The sequence below is a fragment of the Hemibagrus wyckioides genome, linkage group LG04, assembly GCF_019097595.1.
Source record: "Hemibagrus wyckioides isolate EC202008001 linkage group LG04, SWU_Hwy_1.0, whole genome shotgun sequence".
In the NCBI taxonomy this organism is placed as follows: Eukaryota; Metazoa; Chordata; class Actinopteri; order Siluriformes; family Bagridae; genus Hemibagrus; species Hemibagrus wyckioides.
In genome coordinates, this window is record NC_080713.1 from 7,606,937 (window position 1) to 7,625,845 (window position 18,909).

The following is an 18,909-nucleotide window of genomic DNA, read 5'->3' on the forward strand; positions in this document are numbered from 1 at the left end:
CCATTTCAAGGATCTTAATGTTTATTGGTCCTTAATTGAATAATTCAGTAAATTCTTTAGCAACACTGTAAACACCAGAGTCATGTTAATAAAGATCATTGAACTGAATAGAAAAAGTGTGTGTGTGTGTGTGATGTCACATCAGCCCAAACCCCAAAAGTTGCATAAAATCACACCACAACCTCTGCATATCAAAATAAGTATTTATTATATATATAAAAAATATAAAATATGTTAGAAGAGATAAATACAAAAAGAGTAATAAATACAATAAGAATATTATCTATGCATAAGTATTTTTATATATAAAAATATAAAATACGTTAGAAGAGATAAATACAAAAAGAGTAATAAATACAATAAGAATATTATCTATGCATAAGTATTTTTATATATAAAAAATATAAAATACGTTAGAAGAGATAAATACAAACAGTAATAAATACAATAAGAATATTATCTATGCATAAGTATTTTTATATATAAAAAATATAAAATACGTTAGAAGAGATAAATACAAACAGTAATAAATACAATAAAAATATTATCTATACATAAGTATTTTTTATATATAAAAAATATAAAATACATTAGAAGAGAAATACAAACAGTAATAAATACAATAAAAATATTATCTATACATAAGTATTTTTTATATATAAAAAATATAAAATACGTTAGAAGAGATAAATACAAAGAGTAATAAATACAATAAGAATATTATGTATGCATAATGTATGTATATGTGTGTATAATATGTATATGTGTGTATAATATGTATAATATGTATGAATGATTTTATGGAACGTGCCGGGCTTGGTTTCTGTTCCTCACAGACGGACGCGAGTACGGTGTTTGACACCGTCTGCGGAAAGAGTAACTGAAAACTATGCGCTGCTGTCGGTGGTAATAAACACTTGGTGCATGAGCATATGATGCATAAGCAAATTGTCCATAAGCGCTTGGTGCAAAAGCACATGGTGGATAAGCACTTGGTGGATAAATAAATGGTCCATAAGCGCTTGGTGCATAAGCACATGGTGCATAAGCATTTGGTGGATACGCAAATGGTCCAAAAGCATTTGGTGGATACGCAAATGGTCCAAAAGCATTTGGTGGATAAGCAAATGGTCCATAAGCGCTTGGTGCAAAAGCACATGGTACATAAGCACTTGGTGGATTAGTGCTTGGTGCATAAGCACTTGGTGGAACAACATTTGCTGCACAAGCACTTGGTGGAACAACATTTGTTTCATATGCATTTGGTGGAACAACATTTGCTGCACAAGCACTTGGTGGAACAACATTTGTTTCATATGCATTTGGTGGAACAACATTTGCTGCACAAGCACTTGGTGGAACAACATTTGTTTCATATGCACTTGGTGGAACAACATTTGCTGCACAAGCACTTGGTGGAACAACATTTGTTTCATATGCATTTGGTGGAACAACATTTGCTGCACAAGCACTTGGTGGAACAACATTTGTTTCATATGCATTTGGTGGAACAACATTTGCTGCACAAGCACTTGGTGGAACAACATTTGTTTCATATGCATTTGGTGGAACAACATTTGCTGCACAAGCACTTGGTGGAACAACATTTGTTTCATATGCACTTGGTGGAACAACATTTGCTGCACAAGCACTTGGTGGAACAACATTTGTTTCATATGCATTTGGTGGAACAACATTTGCTGCACAAGCACTTGGTGGAACAACATTTGTTTCATATGCATTTGGTGGAACAACATTTGCTGCACAAGCACTTGGTGGAACAACATTTGTTTCATATGCACTTGGTGGAACAACATTTGCTGCACAAGCACTTGGTGGAACAACATTTGCTGCACAAGCACTTGGTGGAACAACATTTGTTGCACAAGCACTTGGTGGAACAACATTTGTTGCACAAGCACTTGGTGGAACAACATTTGGTTCATATGCACTTGGTGGAACAACATTTGCTGCACAAGCACTTGGTGGAACAACATTTGTTGCACAAGCACTTGGTGGAACAACATTTGTTGCACAAGCACTTGGTGGAACAACATTTGTTTCATATGCACTTGGTGGAACAACATTTGCTGCACAAGCACTTGGTGGAACAACATTTGCTGCACAAGCACTTGGTGGAACAACATTTGTTTCATATGCACTTGGTGGAACAACATTTGCTGCACAAGCACTTGGTGGAACAACATTTGCTGCACAAGCACTTGGTGGAACAACATTTGCTGCACAAGCACTTGGTGGAACAACATTTGCTGCACAAGCACTTGGTGGACTAGCATTTGGTTCATATGCACTAGGTGGAAAAACACCAAGCTTGTAGAGCAGGCTCCTCTCCCATGGGGGAACATCAGGCCAGAAGTGGGTAGCAGGCGATTCCGTCGTTTCACAGTGGTCCTCTTCGCAGTGCTGCTTCTCCAGAAACTGTTTGCAGAGCTGAACAATGTCGCTCACGGACAGGTATTCAGCTGCTGCCAGCAGATCCTTCACGTGTCTCCGCGTGATGTTTATCTGCTTGGAGTACGCGTACTGGATGATGGGCCTCATGATGTAAGAAGCCACATTATGGACGGTGTACACCGAGAATTCAGTGGGGCCCTTAGAGAACAGATCACTGAAATATATATACAAAAAAAGACAAAAACTATGAGTTACTCCAATATGTATGTATTAAAACAAAGTTCAGGCTCTCAGGTCGAGTCTTTTTGTTGGGACAAACGCGTAGTGAGTAAACGGGAATCGGCGATTTAGCCGTATTGATCTCCAGCATTATTAAACTTCATAATTATAACAGCGACAAGCACAAAGGACACTCCTAACATTAGTATAAGCTCAAAATCAGCGATAAAACACGAGCTAAGAAACAGTCAGCAGCGAGGGTAATCTGTAGATAGCAGGTTTTCGCTGTGGTGATTTTTTTAAACTTACCTGAAAAATGTTGGGCTCAAGTCCAACATCGCCTGTTGGTGAAGCGGGAAATAAACGCCTCCAGCCTCGATGATCGCGTCGCAAGGTTCCTCGCTGTAGTGGTGGTAGTCCATCCTCGTCGTCGTCGGTAGTCCTCGGGAGAAATTCAGTCCGCGATCTCTTCTTGTGTTTGTTGTTGTTGTAGTAGTCCTCAGGAGCAAGTCAATCCACGATCTCTTCTCTTGAAAGTCGCTGAATGCCGTTGATTTAAAAGTCGCTGAATGCCGTTGATTTAAAAGACGCTGAATGACGTTGTTACTGTTTAAATTTGTACTGGTTTAAATCTCACAGCGTGACGCTGAGGCCTGATGACGCTGTCACCCTGATGACGTCAACGTTAAGCAAACAACCTGAAAGACACGTTTAAGTATTAAGCACTGACCATTGATTTATTGCAGTATTTCTTGCCTATCATGATCTATATCGGACGTTCGAGCAAACAGAGACATATTAACGCTCCTGTTAGTGTGATGGGGGGAGAGCTGGTTGTGTTGCATGGTGTGTTGCTTTGTGTATATGTGCTTTTTTATTGTGCATGCGTTTGCTTTGGGTTGATTTGCTTTTGTGTGGGTTGCTGTGTATTTCTTTTTTTCTGTTTGTGGGCAGTATTCCAAGCCACGTGCTTATTTAAATTAATTGGACTAACGATGGGATTGGACGACGGATCAGAGCGCTTTTCTATTAGAGAGCAGCTGTGATTGGGGACAGGTGTGGAGTGGCAGCATCGTGTGAGCGGAATTGGAACTGGCTTAACGAAAGGGCGAAGAGGAGGAAGAAGAAGAAGAAGAAGAAGAAGAAGAGGAGGAGGAGGAGGAGGAGGAGGAGGAGGAGGAGGAAGAGGAGGAGGAGGAGGAGGAGGAGGAGATGATGATGATGATGATGATGATGATGATGATGATTCTGCGCCGGGGTTTCCAGTAAGGAGTGCTCTGTATACAGCGTGGCAGTAATGCCGGAAGGGTTCTCGGTTCGTGGAGCACCGTGGGCGAGCAGCACGCGTGATGGGTGGATGGATGTTTGCGGGAGTCTACTGCTCCTTTCTTCCCCACCCGAAACAGACTATTATTCCCACAGACACGGACCAATACACACTCGTTTGTCGGGCGTCCTGCACACACACACACACACACACACACGCGCGCACACACACACGAACGGAACACAGTTTTGATTTTTTTTTTTTTTTTAAATAAATTGTTGAAATTAAAGAAGTTGAAATGTTTCATTTCTGCAACATTTTATGTAACCTGAGTGGTTATAGACTTGGAGGAAACAACGTGCTGCCCGCTGTGATGACCAGGAACATGGTGAGATTCTAAACTCTTTAAACTCCAAGAAGCAAACCATTTTTTTTTTTGTATCTTAAAGATTGTAATTTTTGCTTTTTTGGACAGTGGCAGTAAAAACACAGTGGGGAGAGATGGGATGATTTGCTTGACTCCCTGAATCACAGTATGTGGTACGCCTTCTACCAGGTGAGGCACTTGAGATGATTGTCCTTTCAATTAAGGCAATATATTTCTTACTGTCTTTGTTGCAGTCATCTGCCAGCAGTTATTCTTGAAATGGACCTCATCAATCTCTTTCCTGTTATTCAAATCATCCCTTCTGATCAGACACTGGTCTTGTCCAGGATAAATATTGGTAAGTGGTTGTACATTTGACTGGTTACTGGTCAGTGTTGTAGTAAATTTGATTATTGCTTCAGTGGCGGTAACTGTGTTTAGACTTCATGTCAACAGACACAAAATAAATGCTTATGATGACTTGTATAAAATGTTTCTGAAATGAGAACTTTCTCCCTGAGACCATCAGTTATAAAAAATAACCTGCAAAACTATATTAATTATTTAATTAATTAATAAATATTGCCTTCATTAAGGTATAATTCATTGGAGCATTTATTGAACAACTAGAAGGCTGTTTATCTCTCTGCAGGCATCATGCATCAATCTAACATACAGTATGTTTTGTGTATGTTTTCTGGCTGCAGAGAGGACCATATCAGCCCACAGTGGACAACATGCAAGTCCTCAAGCTGAACTAGTGACAGTACATGCTGTAGCTTCCAGTTTCTCGAACATCATGTCTAATTCTATCCCATGTCTTCACACAAGTCTGGACTTATTCCTTTTGTTCAACCAGGGCAAGTAAGCCCTGATACATAATGTTTGTTTATTTCACCATGGATTATCCAATCATATGGACATGTGCTGTTTTTTTTTTTCAAGATTTCATTACTAATTTGTGAGTATTGGACAAGGTATTTGATCAATTCAAACAGTTTTTAACACTGAATATGTACGTTTTCTTGCTGTAGTCTGACTGATATTTTGTGCCTTGGTTTACAATGGACCTTATTCACTTAGTAATTAATCATAAAAAGTTGTTGACAGTAAAATCTAGGCAAACCAACTGTAATGCATTGTGTTGTACTGTATTTTTTAATGATAAAATTCTGGCTAAATTTGAACTTTACAATAAAATACCATGATATACGGTTGTGTTGTGGTTTTCATCTGAGAAAGACTAATTAGGTTTACAGTAAATTTATTTTACAGTAGTTTACATTGTTGTAAATAAAGCAGTTCTCAACTGTGAAATTCATGGTTGCTAATAAAGCATACTGTAAAGTGGTGAACAGTGTCACCGTACAATTTACGGTAAAATTCTGCTGCCAGTATTTTACTGTAAAATATACGAATTTTTCTTTTTTTACAGTATAGCTATATTGCCCCTCAGGTCTGAGGTGGAGTATCCTTAGCCATAGTAACATCCAATGTTTATAAGCTTTTAATTCCACAGCTTTGATAAATTCTAGAATCTAATTGGTCAGAAGGTGACTGTTAATTTTATTATAACAACAACAGCTATGACAGAGTTGTCGTAAAGGCAAATCACAGATAATTAACTATATAATTATTATATAATATATGTTATTGTTTAAGTAGTAATAATTATTTCACATGGATTTGTAAGGGAGATGCTCACATAATAAATAGATATTTTTTAAAGTGTTGTCATTTAGTACTGAAAAATACATTTTATTTTTAGTCAATTAAAGTGTGATGTAAGTCAAGCACACAAAAAAAATCCAAGAGATTTTAAAAAGCTCATTTATCGGCCAATCATCAATATACTGCATTCTCAAAACAGCTCATTTGCATTTAGCAACACCCACAAAACTCCATAAAAGGAGAATGCTGAAAGCACAAAATGGCGACTAAACGGCTGAAGAAAAGGAAGATAAAAGTGAAAGATTTTTTCATTAAATGTCACATTAAGGCAATGTAAAAAACGCTATATAAGCGTAACAGCACCTGAAATTGCTATAGTGCAGAGAAAATTTACAGAAAAGGTGAAAGAAGGTGGATTTATTTAATATTAACATCATTCAGGTGATCCTAGATATGACCCTGTTATTTTATCATGTTTTATTTCTTATATATACCTTCATTCGTATATAAACTATTCATTCTATAGTAACTTAAGTAGTGACATTTCAAGCACCGCTATTATTATTGTTTAAAGTACCGTTTTACTGCAACGCAAAGAAAATGAACTACACCTGAATGAGCAAAAGTAATTAACCCCCTAAAACATAATATACTGCTTTAGAGTTAGGAGCATAATAAAAATGGAAGCTTATTTTATGGTAAATTAATAACGATTAAATAGTAAGAAGACACAGCTCCAAGGGACGAATTTCATTTATTAAACATTGACCTCTGTCTTAGGTTAAGAAATACAGACGAAGCAGAAGATGAGGCCGAGTTTCATAATGCTGCTGCATCTCACACCAGATATGTATAAAAAGATTTTCTGAAGCTGTGATTTCAGTAAACATTCGCACAATATTTTAACACTGAGATTTGCGAAAGCCTCGCTAACAGAGGTGAGAGGAATGCCCAATTACTGAGCTGTGAGGAGGCTTTCATATGAGCGCAGGATGCGGCTTGATAATTGGGCATGCTCACAGGAGATTCTGACTACATGAAGCCTTTCAAAATTGTCCAGCGTTACTTTCAGGATCAGTATGACGCCATCCTTGTGAACACAACACATTAACCAGGTCTCGGATGATTCGACACGTTATTTGTTGACGCTTGTAGGCCTATTCACCTCCTTATTCTGACATGCTTTAGTCCCTTCCTCTTTCTCATGGGGTAATTATGAGTCTGTCACTACTGACTGCTCTTTTTAATGGCTCCTACTGCTTTGAATGTAGAGAGAGAGAGGTTTGCAAAAATGGATAGAAAAAGAAAGAAAGAACATATTTAATGGGGCAATTTATTCTGCTGGAAAATCGCTCGTTGGTACAAAAGGACTAATAATCAGACATCTTGGCCTGTGTGATATTGTAACACAATGCTCTGAGGTAAATGAAGGTGTTTTGATCATACACACTGATAGTAAGTGATGGCATGATGATTTTTTTTTAATCGTAAACACATTTATAAACATGTGCCTGTCGTGCCAGTATTGCCATGTCCACCATCTTCCCTTCCTTTCCTCGCTTCTTTTCTTTACTGTGGCTTTTTATAGCATTGCCATGGAAGTGAAGTGGAGTTGCTAGGTAACTGACTAGCGTCTGAAAGTGTCGGAGTGGCGTCTGCTTTCACAGACGTGAGCAGTGGAGCAGAGCTCGGCAAAGCTTGTGTGTGGGTATGTTGGGAGGGAGGGGTGCATGTGCAGTAATGATGGGATGGTGTTTTTTTTGTTGTTTTTTTTATGTCCATATTGTGGCTCCTGGTGTATTTTGCATATGATAGAAAAATGACATGATGTGCTTCACAGAAAGATATAAACACACTACTATAGAAGAAGCCTTTATTATCACCACAATTACATTACAGCGGGATTCTTTTCTTTGCATATCCCAGCTAAGGAAGTACAGCTGGGATCAGAACAAAGGGGCAGCTTTGATGCAGCACCCCTGGAGCAGAGAGGGTTAAGAGCCTTGCTCAATTGCCCAGCAGTGGCAGCTTGGAGGAGAACCCCTAACCTCAGAGCAACAAGCCAGAGCCTTTGCCACTTCAGCTATGACTGCCCCTATGCATATGTGTGCATACACACACACTGATCAGCCATAATGAATCGAATTTGATGTGTTGGAAGCAGGAAAAATAGGCAAGTTTAAGGATTTAAGTTTTATAGCAGCTCCATTGGGATGGCTAGGGATCTATTCATGCTAGCAATGTCTAATTACATAATTATTATATATATATATATATATATATATATATATATATATATATATATATATATATATATATATATATACATTTTCTGTATACAATAATTAATATCTGGTGGTAATCAGATAAGTAGTAATGGTATACAGAATTTATAATATTCACATTTTTACCATGATGCATGTTGTAGGTGTTGATGTAGAATAATAATAATAATAATAATAATAATAATAATAATAATAATAATAATAATAATAATAATAATAATTTACAGAAGTATTACAGAATACAGAAATTGCTAATAATATTAAATTATTTTATTACTAATTTGTGTTTTTTTTTTTTTTGTTAATCATTTTCTGATATTAGACTGTGTCTTATGCCATTTTGTTCTGGCTGTGTGTGACATCGTTGTGTGGGTTTGGCGACATCTAGTGCAAAAATCTTCACAGTCTCATTTTTAACACTCCAGGTCAAATGCTCTTAATCCAAACCTAGTCTAAATCTCCTACAGCTAACGATCAAATGCAGAACAATGCACTTGATATGCTCTCATCTAAAATCCTGATCAGCTATTTCTAATTAAAATAACGTGTCTGCTTTGTGTATTTAACCCTTATGGGATGTTTACTGATTTGGCTTTGTTTGTTTGAAACCACTTAACGAATAAAAAAGAACTGATAACGAATAATAGTAATAATCCATCACTCCTTCAATCATAACAATAATTTTAATAAATACTCTTCGTTCTTTTCACACAGGAAATAGGGGACGGCTTTGTGGCTCATCCCTCCACAGAGTCACCCCATACAAATGATAACAATAAGAACACGCAAACACACACACGCACACACACACGCACGCACGCACGCATGCACGCCCGCACACACGCACACACACGCACACACACACCCTCGCCGGCAGACAGTGGAAAAAATACTGTCGATTACCAGGTTGAACCTTCGTGCGTAAAAGTGTGTTCTGGCTTCATACAATTCAACGTCATAAACACAAGGTTAAGGGCTCCTTGTTCTGAATGGAATGATGTCATCACGTATCCTTCTCTCATAGAGCATGAAAATAAAGAAAAACACCACACACAGCATGTCACAGTTCCTTTATCTCGGATCAGTGTGCGGGCGAGGGAAGATCTTCCATAGTCTTGACTGGAGAGGTAAACAAGCGTGAATGTTTGAATACAGGTAGTACGGTACGGTACGGTTCGTTTTTGTTGTTTTTTTTATTGCAATTGGACGGAGACCCTCATTTGACCATAAAAGTCCTTTCCTTTATTCCTTCATGCTCACAATGGTCCTGTTTACTGAGGAAAGTGGAAGTGAGAGCGCATTTCAACCGGAATCAGCTGATGAGACCAGTTCTATGACACGTCCTCATGGAAAGACACATGCACACACTCTTGCTTACATACTTACACACATACAGGCAATATGTACTATACATCAGGATTTGCTGATAAACAAGGCCTTCACATTAAAACAGCTCCTGCTTTCTGATTAGGATCTGCAGAGAGCCTGAGATGGTCAGTCTTCTCCTCAAAAACAGAAGAATAAAACATATGCTTAGACTGAATTTTCTGGACTATAAGCCCCACATTGTTCTCCTATTATTATTATTATTATTATTATTATTATTTTAGAATCTAGTTATAACACAGCCAGCTATGGTGTATTGTAATTGGCATAATTTAAAAATCCAAATATTTGAGTGTTATACATGTTAAACATGTTCTTATGGCAGATTTCAGCCACTAAAACCATTCACAAGACTCCGCCCCTAAACATGTATTGGTCAATTTGTAACTGTAAAAATAAGCATGGGAAAATCTATTTCTATGCAAATTAATGTGCGAAAAAAAAACCATACTGACATCTTAAAAGCTTTCAATTAGGGAGCGAAATATTACCAAATTACCAAATATTACCATATTTTCAAAATAGGATTTAGATTCATTGAATCATGATATCCAAAGTGATATCAAATGCAACTGAATTCATAAAATATGAAAAAAAAAAAAGAAAAAAAAAGGAGAGAAAATATTTAATAAATAATGGACAATTTTTTTTTACATAAGCAACAAAATAAAGAAATTAGGAAATAAAAAGTAAATTTAGTGTAATAAATTATTAGCTTTACCCAGCCTTTAGAGCTCCTGTAAGAAAAGGTAGAATTTTTTTTCTGCGTTTTTTCCCCCAAAAAGGCTGAGAAAAAATAAAATCAGCCTCCATAGTTACTGGATTAAATGTAATACATCATTCCTGCGTGATGCGGTATTTTGAATGTCGCATGACGGAGATATTCTACAAGGATTCAAGCATGTAATTGCTATATAATGACTCCAGCAGCCCAGACAGAGGAATCAGGAGTGTAGCAAAGATTTAAAAAAATAAATAAAAAATTAAAATAATAATAAAAAAACCTTAATACAGCCCTGGCCTTTCAGTAACTTTAAAGGGACAAAAGCTAAAGCAGGCTGTAATCATATTGTTTTTTTTTAGAAGGACTACGGTTATTTATTTATTTTTATTTTTTGATTTATAATAAATAATAGAATAATTCTTGTGAATAATTAATAGCAAAACTGAATACATATATATTTATATATTTTTTATACTTTTTATGATGGGCAACCTATTGTCCAGAAAATACCGTATCAAAGGAATGGCTTTGCTAATGCAATTCATCACATATATATTACCTGGTTATTTAAAAAAAGAGAGAGTTTTATTGAACAATCTATAGGGGGAATGATGCAAGCAGTTGGATTTGACCTTTACTTTTATGGAGCTCATAAAAGTGCCGCAGCTTGGAGACTGCGCTTCACTGCAGTGGCTATGAAAAATAATCCACAGCGCTCCAGGTGATTTTGTTGTTTTTTTGCTGCTGAGTACTTATCTCACACTCTCACACTGTGAGGGATCGTCGTGGTTTCTGGGATATTCGGTCTAATAGAGACACCATCCACGATGGCCTCCATGAGATATGCAGGACAGAGCTAGGAGATTCCTAGCTCTAGGGAATATGCTGGCCATGAAAATGAGGCCAGATGCCCTGGTTATAACAGAGGTTTCCTGGGATTTTATGAGAAATGCTGCCCACACAGTGTGGCTTGGGAGTGCTCCCCACATAGAGGCACCGTGCTGTCCTGGCTCTGGCCCTCCATGTCCATGTCCAGGAGAGTTTGGCGGCCAGCGGTGGCTCCTGCACTGACCCCGCTGTCTCCAGAGCCTAGTGGACTGTCACAGCTGCTCCCTGGTGATGAGCTGAGCGTCCGCGACAATGACGACAGCTTCCACGGGTCTGGACGCGCTCGGGCGGGGGTGGGACGAGGACGCGGGGCAAACTCTAATGTCTTAGGCCGCTCGAGGGTTCCGGACTGAAATTCTGAAGAAAGAGGAGGAGCTTTACGTCGATGCGCTGCGGGGTAGATTGTGGACGGGTCCGGGAGACGAGGGATGTCTAGAGTGTCACGAGAACCTGATCCGAACAAATGCAGAAAGAAAGCAAGAAAATTCAAGCCAAATCCTTTGCAGGAATAAATGCAAACAGGTTATTTGGAGCACTTGGCAGTTACAGTTATGGATATAGAGCTTACAGATACAGATTGTGGCACTGTGTTAAGCTCTAGTTGACACTGATTCCTGCTGACTCACCTGTGTGTGCTGTGTTAGTGGGCGTAATGGGAGGAATTGGCATGCAGCCGTCCGAGGGTGTGCGTTGGTGCCCTGTCACTGTCTGTGCACGAGGTCTGATGGCACCGTCAGACGGCGTACGCCGGTGCCCGCGGTTCACAGCCATGGCGGCGGAGACGTGGGTGGGTGTGAGCGACTGGTTGGGCTCTCGTTTGAAACTCTCTGCTCGCAGGTCCAGCAGGGGGTTTAGAGCGGGTGCTGGACAGGGCATGGTGCTGCTCGGACTTGGGATCAGATCGTCCGGGTCTGAGGGCAGCAGGGATTTGGTGGAGTTGCAGTCAGAAAGAGAGGAGAGGGACAGGAGTGTGACAGAAGGAGAGGGGTCCAGGCAGGGTAGTGCAGACTCATGGTGATGGCGGTTGTGAGACAGAGACAGGGACAGTGTACGGCTTGGGGGTGAGGTGCTACGCCGGAATCGGCCGGTGCGCTGAAACAGACCTTCCTTCTTTTTTTTCTCCTCACGTGAATCCTGTTCATCCTGACTTACCTGTACACACACACACACATATGCACAAGATTGCTTAAAATATGTACTGTACTAGTGAAGTAACCAATTAATTAATTACTTAATCAATTATTTAGCTTATATGTGACCTGTAAATAAGAACAAATGTTTCTAACAAATATTTTTTTAGGTCAAACAAAACTGCAGAATGATGTTTAACACCTAGTAACTCTACTGACTTTCTCCTCTTTCGGTTTTAAAGTTACAGCACAATTCTAACAGTGACTTTTTTCCCCATTTTTATAGATCACTAAAGCCACTAAAAGCACAAGGCTGTATTATTTCACTAAAGAACAGGGTCAGTTCCTGCATCCTGACCACTGTGAGCTGAGATCAAGACATCCTGTCTCACTCTGACAGTATTGATTGCTAATCAAGTCGTCCACTGCTTGACCTTTAGATCTGCATTAGACAGTACCTCCAGGATTTCACAGAGTTTTTTGGAGAGTTAACATGACTAATTTTGCGATGCAACTTGCTGCGTTTTTTTGAGGAAAGCTACTTGAATTGGTGAAATCACAAGCACAGGATTCTTCTTTTAAACTCCTACCAGTGAAGACATTTATTTACTTTCTATAAAAACTGGACTGTTGTTTAATACATGTGAATTGAAGACGCTTTGGCTGAATGCGTGTTGTGATGATGTTATAGGACATGTCTTGACCCAGAGAAAGAAAGAAAGAAAGAAAGAAAGGAAGGAAGGAAGGAAGGAAGGAAGGAAGGAAGGAAGGAAGGAAGACAGACAGACAGACAGACAGACAGACAGACAGACAGACAGACAGATAGATAGATAGATAGATAGATAGATAGATAGATAGATAGATAGATAGATAGATCTGAAAGAAAGAAAGAAAGAAAGAAAGAAAGAAAGAAAGAAAGAAAGAAAGAAAGAAAGAAAGAAAGGGGGGGCAGGAGAAAGGAATGATGTCACAGGACATGTTTTGATGCAAAACAGACAGATAGATAGATAGATAGATAGATAGATAGATAGATAGATAGATAGATAGATAGATAGATAGATAGATAGATAGATAGATAGATAGATAGATAGATAGAGGGGGGAGGAAGGGAGGGAGGGGTGTAAAAAGGAACAATGTCACAGGACATCTTCAAAGAAAGAAAGAAAGAAAGAAAGAAAGAAAGAAAGAAAGAAAGAAAGAAAGTACACTGCAACTTTCTTTTCAAAAATTTGCGAAAACTGAAAAGGAAGTAATTTGCTGTGTTAAATGAAAGTGAGTGAGTCTGTTATCTGAAAAGGCAGGTGTGTTTCAACCTTCTTCTTACCTGCAGTTTCCCCAGCTGGAGCAGATCCGAGCCAAAACCCACGGCAGCCAAGATGGAGGCACAGCCTAGCAGTACCATGTCACTCTTCTTCCTCTGATTGCAGCGCCGCAAAGAATCCTGGGAACCCACTCCAGGCCCTACACCCGTCCATGCGTGGCTGGCATCCTCCGTCGCACCGTTGCTACTTCCCTCCGGAGCCATTCGCTCCTCGAGCTCACACTGTTCCTCTACAGAGACACAGGCATGAGAAATTACACTGAATTCCAACAGAGAATGGATCCTGGGGTATCAGATTCCTTCTTTTATTTAAAAGAAATTCTGGATCTTGAGGTTAGTTTATAATTTTCGATTAAAACTGGTTTGTTTTCAAGCAACTTGAGACACAATTCAAACATTATAGAGGCTCTAAACCTTAATCCTGACATGAGTTCCTATGAAATACATGTTTCTACAACAAAACAAAACAAAACTAAACCGATTCAATGTATGATTCTTTAACACGGTCTACTGACATCAGAGACTCTTTCCAGAAATGCTAAATAAACATCGCCATACTTCAGCTCAAGTGGTTAAGGCTCTGGGTCATTGACCAAAAAATTGGGGTTCAAGCTCCAGCACCGCTAAGCAAGGCCCCCAACCCACCCTGTTCCAGGGGTGCTGCATCATGGCTGACCCTATGCTCTGACCCCAAGGATGGGATATGCGAAGAAAAAATTTCACTGTGCAGTAATGTATATGTGACAAATAAAGACAGCTTAACTGTTGCCATAGAAACTGAAATGAAGAGAACTTAAGAACTTTCCAGAATTTTTTGTGACTGCTGAGGCCAAATCATGCTTGATTTTGCACCAGCATTTTGCAAAGTTTTTGTGCTTTTTGGAGAAAAACTACTTGAACTGGCGGAATCACAAGCACAGGATTCTCCTCCCATTGAAGACACGTATGTTATTACTTTCTATGAGAGCTGTACTCATGTTCAAAGCAGAGGGATTGGGCTGAATGTGTGTTATGATGATGTCACGTGATGCGTCTTGACCCAAATCTGCAGTAATTTTGCAAAGGAAAATTGCAAGCTCATTTGAATATCGCTGAACTCCTGGTAGGAATATTTATCTCATTAACATGAATCTATTAACTCTTAACTCACCCATCTCATTGAGACTGGAGAAGCCACCAGTTATAGGAACATGTTTGGGGGATTTTCCCAGATTAGGCGCGCTGGAGGACCACACCTTACCCTCTCCAAGTGACTTTAACCTGCAATTAGAGTATTTAGATATTATTCATGTCAAGCATTTATTATATTTATATAAATAGTCCAGAATTCAGCACATCCGCCATGGTGTATGGATGGATTAGATGGCGGACCTCTCTTCTCCTCCGACCCTCTCTCGCTGGTGGGTGGAGCTAGGACCCCAGGTACGGCCCTTCTTTTTAGTCCCTGCCAGGTCTTCTTTCTTACACACCGCTGTACGGCCCCAAGTGTTCCTTCCGTCACTCGGGGTCACTAGAGGTCAAGAAAAGAAGCAATTTTTTTGATTATTATAGCATACATTTCAATACTTGTTAACTGCTTTAGACTTCAAGGCAAAACCATTAGACATCAGACTTGTAGATATTGTTTTAAAGGTTACTCGAATGATGTAACCAGAGGAACATTGTGTCTCTAGGATTGAGATCAGACCTCCAAATGATTCCATATGTCTCATAGCACTACTGATACTTCATTATAATCTCTAGCATTATGAGTTGACTGCAAATTGTTTGTGCTGATGCTGAATGGAGAAGTTATCTACTCACATCGAATGGCTCTGAGGCGAGGTATAACACCCGGACTGGCCGGTGGAGTGGTGCTGTCACTGCCCTGACTTTTCCTCTTATCCACACCGGGAGAAGCCTGCACTGTGATCTTATGCTCAAAATCTACACAAAAGAATCAGACAGGGTTTTTTACATCATATATCAATTCAAAATGTACTGTATATTGTATTTTCTATCCAACCCACCAGAGGGCAGGCTGATACAGTTGCTGTCTCGGCCCAGTTTGAGAAGCCGGCTCTTCTTGAAGTGTCCCTTGCGCTTTTTGACGTGTGGTTTCTCCTGGTACATCTGGTGGATTATGATGTTCAGCTCTCTCTCCACGATGTCGATCTCCCGCTCGGCTAATTCTTGCTCACGTCTCTTCAACAGCTCTTCCTGCGTCCTCTGTTCCTCCGCAGCCCGAGCCAGCGCCTCTTCCCAAGAACGCAGCTCCTGTGTATTTAAAATCGTATTTAATCTGTGCTTAAGAATGCATCAGGAATCAAAATGGTACATCATATATTTTTATGGTAAACATAAAGAATAACAGTATATTAGGGGAATGAAGATAATTTAGTGTGTAAACAGAGAATTGAAAATGAGATTAGCAATTAAATCAGTTTAGATAAAGTTTTTTTCATTTCATTTCATTTCATTTCAAGTGTTTTGCTCCCTACTGCTAATACTAGAGTCATAAAATGGTGTTTTATTAGGTACACACTTTATATGATGACAGTTATATGCCCAAATCCAATATTAAAATAATAACAGCCTACAAATATCTCCTTATTCTACAGTGGAAATAAATCTTAATTAAAGAGAAAGAAAGAAAGAAAGAAAGAAAGAAAGAACAACATAACAACTCTTTATACCTTCTCTTTGGCCCTCAGCTCATCAAACATCTGCTGGATCTCCAGCCTCCAGTCCTCCTGCAGTGAATGGAAAGACTCCAGCGGCATCTGGAACATGGAGGACTGCTCGATGGCCAGCAACCTTTTCAGGATACTGCTAAAGCAGGGGCGACTGTGAGGGTTCGGGTTCCAGCACTCTTGAGAGAAAAAAGAGAAGAGATTATTATAGCAGTGTGCAAAAAAGTGGAAAATCAAGGTAGAAATGAATTGTCACTGGTACTGGTATGTGGTAGCATTGGTAATGCTGGGGATAAGGACAGAAAATGTTCATATTCCAGCATTGAGAGAGTAACTGCTCAGCTGTGTGATTGGATTTCGCAAACATAAGAACCGTGACTAGAGTGGTGCATTCCAACTAACTCGACTTGAGTAATAATGTGTGTGTGTCAGCCGTACCTCCTAACAGTTGAGCAAAGGCTTCAGGGCAGGTGGAGGGGATAGGGAGGGTCAGTTTGTTCATGGCAACCCCATAAGCCACAGCCAAGGCGTCAATCTCCCGATATGGCACCTCACCAGTCAGCAACTCCCACAGCAGTACACCAAAACTAGTGGAACAAAAAAAAGTGATACTTAAAAGATTCTCAGTGCACAGTATTTTCACTTTTAACATTTCAACAATTACCAGTTAATTACATGAATGTGAGTCGAATGTTTTGGGGTCTGGCTTCTTCCCTCGCTTAACAGCCTTAACACTCTTTTTAATCTCATTAAGTGGTTGCTAATGAGCTAATGGCTTGTGTTAGAACAACTAAAAATGTTGGACTTCTTCAGTGCTACAGGCCATCAGCTCCGTTAAATGAAGTGCACAAGTACTGAGAAGGTGTGTAGGTGTGTAAGTGTTTCATGGTATTTTCTTGGTATAAGATAACAAAAAACATAGACTTCCTCCTCAGGCTGCCGTCTTACCTCCACACATCGCTACTTTTAGAGAAGAGCGACAGCTTAATCACTTCTGGAGCCATCCAGGCGTAGGTGCCCGCTGCACTCATCTTTGTGGTGCGATGCCACTCCCGTGCCAGCCCAAAGTCTGTGATCTTTAGTGTCTTACCACTCAGGTCATCCCTCTCCACTGGCTCCAGAATCAGAACTGAGACAGGAAAACACAGAGAGAGAGAAAAAAAAGTTTGTGTTTAAGTATGTTCAAGGGACAGTAGTGACCTTAAATGGTTAAGGGTCAGGGTTGTTGATCGGGGTTCAAGCCCTAGCACTGCAAAGCTGCCACTGTTTGGCAATTGAACAAAACCCTTTCTGCTCCAGGGGTGCTGCATCATAGCTGCCCCTGCGCTCTGACCCCAACTTCCTCAGCTGGGATATGCGAAGAAAAGAGTTCCACTGTACTGTAATGTATGTGTGGTGATATTAAAGTCTTCTTCTATGTTAAACAATTTCCAAACATTTCGGCCCAACATTCCATAGCATGGAATTGTGTTATCGTGTTTGTTGTAACACACACTTGATTATCTAGTTGGCGTTTAGAGTATAGTATAATAAAGTTAACACAGAGGATGTTCAGTGTTCTTATCAAACATTCATCTCTGAGTAACATGTAGTGTGCGTGTGTGTAAAAACAACCCTGGAGTGCTACAAGGTCTCCTAGCCAGGCGCATACTGACACGCAAACACACACTGACACATTTGCATGTTTAACCACATACACACTTACTCCCGCCGTATGGACACAGGTAAAATATTACTCGCAACACAACAATAGATTTAACACCATGGAGTGAAGAGCAGCACAGCACATGAAAAAATAAATACACTATATTGCCAAATGTTTTGGGACACCCCTCCAGATCATCGAATTCAGGTGTTGTTTTTCAGGGGTTGGGCTTGGCCCCTTAGTTCCAGTGAAAGGAACTCTTAATGCTTCAGCATACCAAGACATTTTGGACAATTTCATGCTCCCAACTTTGTGGGAACAGTTTGGGGATGACCCCTTCCTGTTCCAACATGACTGCACACCAGTGCACAAAGCAAGGTCCATAAAGATATGGATGAGTGAGTTTGGTGTGGAGGAATTTGACTGGCCTGCACAGAGTCCTGACCTCAACGTGATAGAACACCTTTAGGATGAATTAGAGCAGAGACTGAGAGCCAGGCCAAAACTAGGACGTCTGCCTTTACATGCACATGAATGTAATATGGAGTTGGCCCACCCTTTGCAGCTATAACAGCTTCAACTCTTCTGGGAAGCCTTTCCACAAGGTTTAGGAGTGTGTTTATGGGAATTTTTGACCATTCCTCTAGAAGCGCATTTGTGAGGTCAGGCACTGATGTTGGACGAGAAGGCCTGGCTTGCAGTCTCCGCTCTAATTCATCACAAAAGGTGTTCTATCAGGTTGAGGTCAGGATTCTGTGAAGTTCCTCCACACCAAACTCACTCACCCATGTCTTTATGGACCTTGCTTTGTGCATTGGTGTGCAGTCATGTTGGAACCACTAAGAGGCAAATTTGGGAGTATGAAATTGTCTAAAATGTCTTTGTACGCTGAAGCATTAACTGGAACTAAGGAGCCAAA

At 39.8% G+C, this 18,909-nt stretch overlaps 1 protein-coding gene and 1 long non-coding RNA gene across 2 annotated transcripts in view; one reads left to right on the forward strand and one right to left on the reverse strand.

Annotated features, from left to right (window-relative positions):
- Positions 1-3,862: 3,862 nt before the first annotated feature.
- Positions 3,863-5,585, forward strand: LOC131352260 (uncharacterized). The gene is made up of 3 exons (XR_009204483.1): positions 3,863-4,289; positions 4,377-4,626; positions 4,976-5,585. It is a non-coding gene; the product is annotated as an uncharacterized LOC131352260 (long non-coding RNA).
- Positions 5,586-8,628: 3,043 nt separating this feature from the next.
- map3k10 (mitogen-activated protein kinase kinase kinase 10) overlaps positions 8,629-18,909 on the reverse strand; it is a 42,207-nt gene continuing 31,926 nt past the window's right edge. The window contains exons 2-11 of the mRNA XM_058388232.1: positions 17,294-17,474; positions 16,784-16,932; positions 16,349-16,524; positions 15,683-15,929; positions 15,477-15,599; positions 15,045-15,183; positions 14,824-14,933; positions 13,677-13,903; positions 11,849-12,374; positions 8,629-11,672 (exon numbers count right to left, since the gene is read on the reverse strand). Coding sequence (XP_058244215.1) covers positions 11,275-11,672; positions 11,849-12,374; positions 13,677-13,903; positions 14,824-14,933; positions 15,045-15,183; positions 15,477-15,599; positions 15,683-15,929; positions 16,349-16,524; positions 16,784-16,932; positions 17,294-17,474 — 2,276 coding nt within the window. The 3' untranslated portion in view covers positions 8,629-11,274. The remainder of the gene's footprint in view (positions 11,673-11,848; positions 12,375-13,676; positions 13,904-14,823; positions 14,934-15,044; positions 15,184-15,476; positions 15,600-15,682; positions 15,930-16,348; positions 16,525-16,783; positions 16,933-17,293; positions 17,475-18,909) is intronic.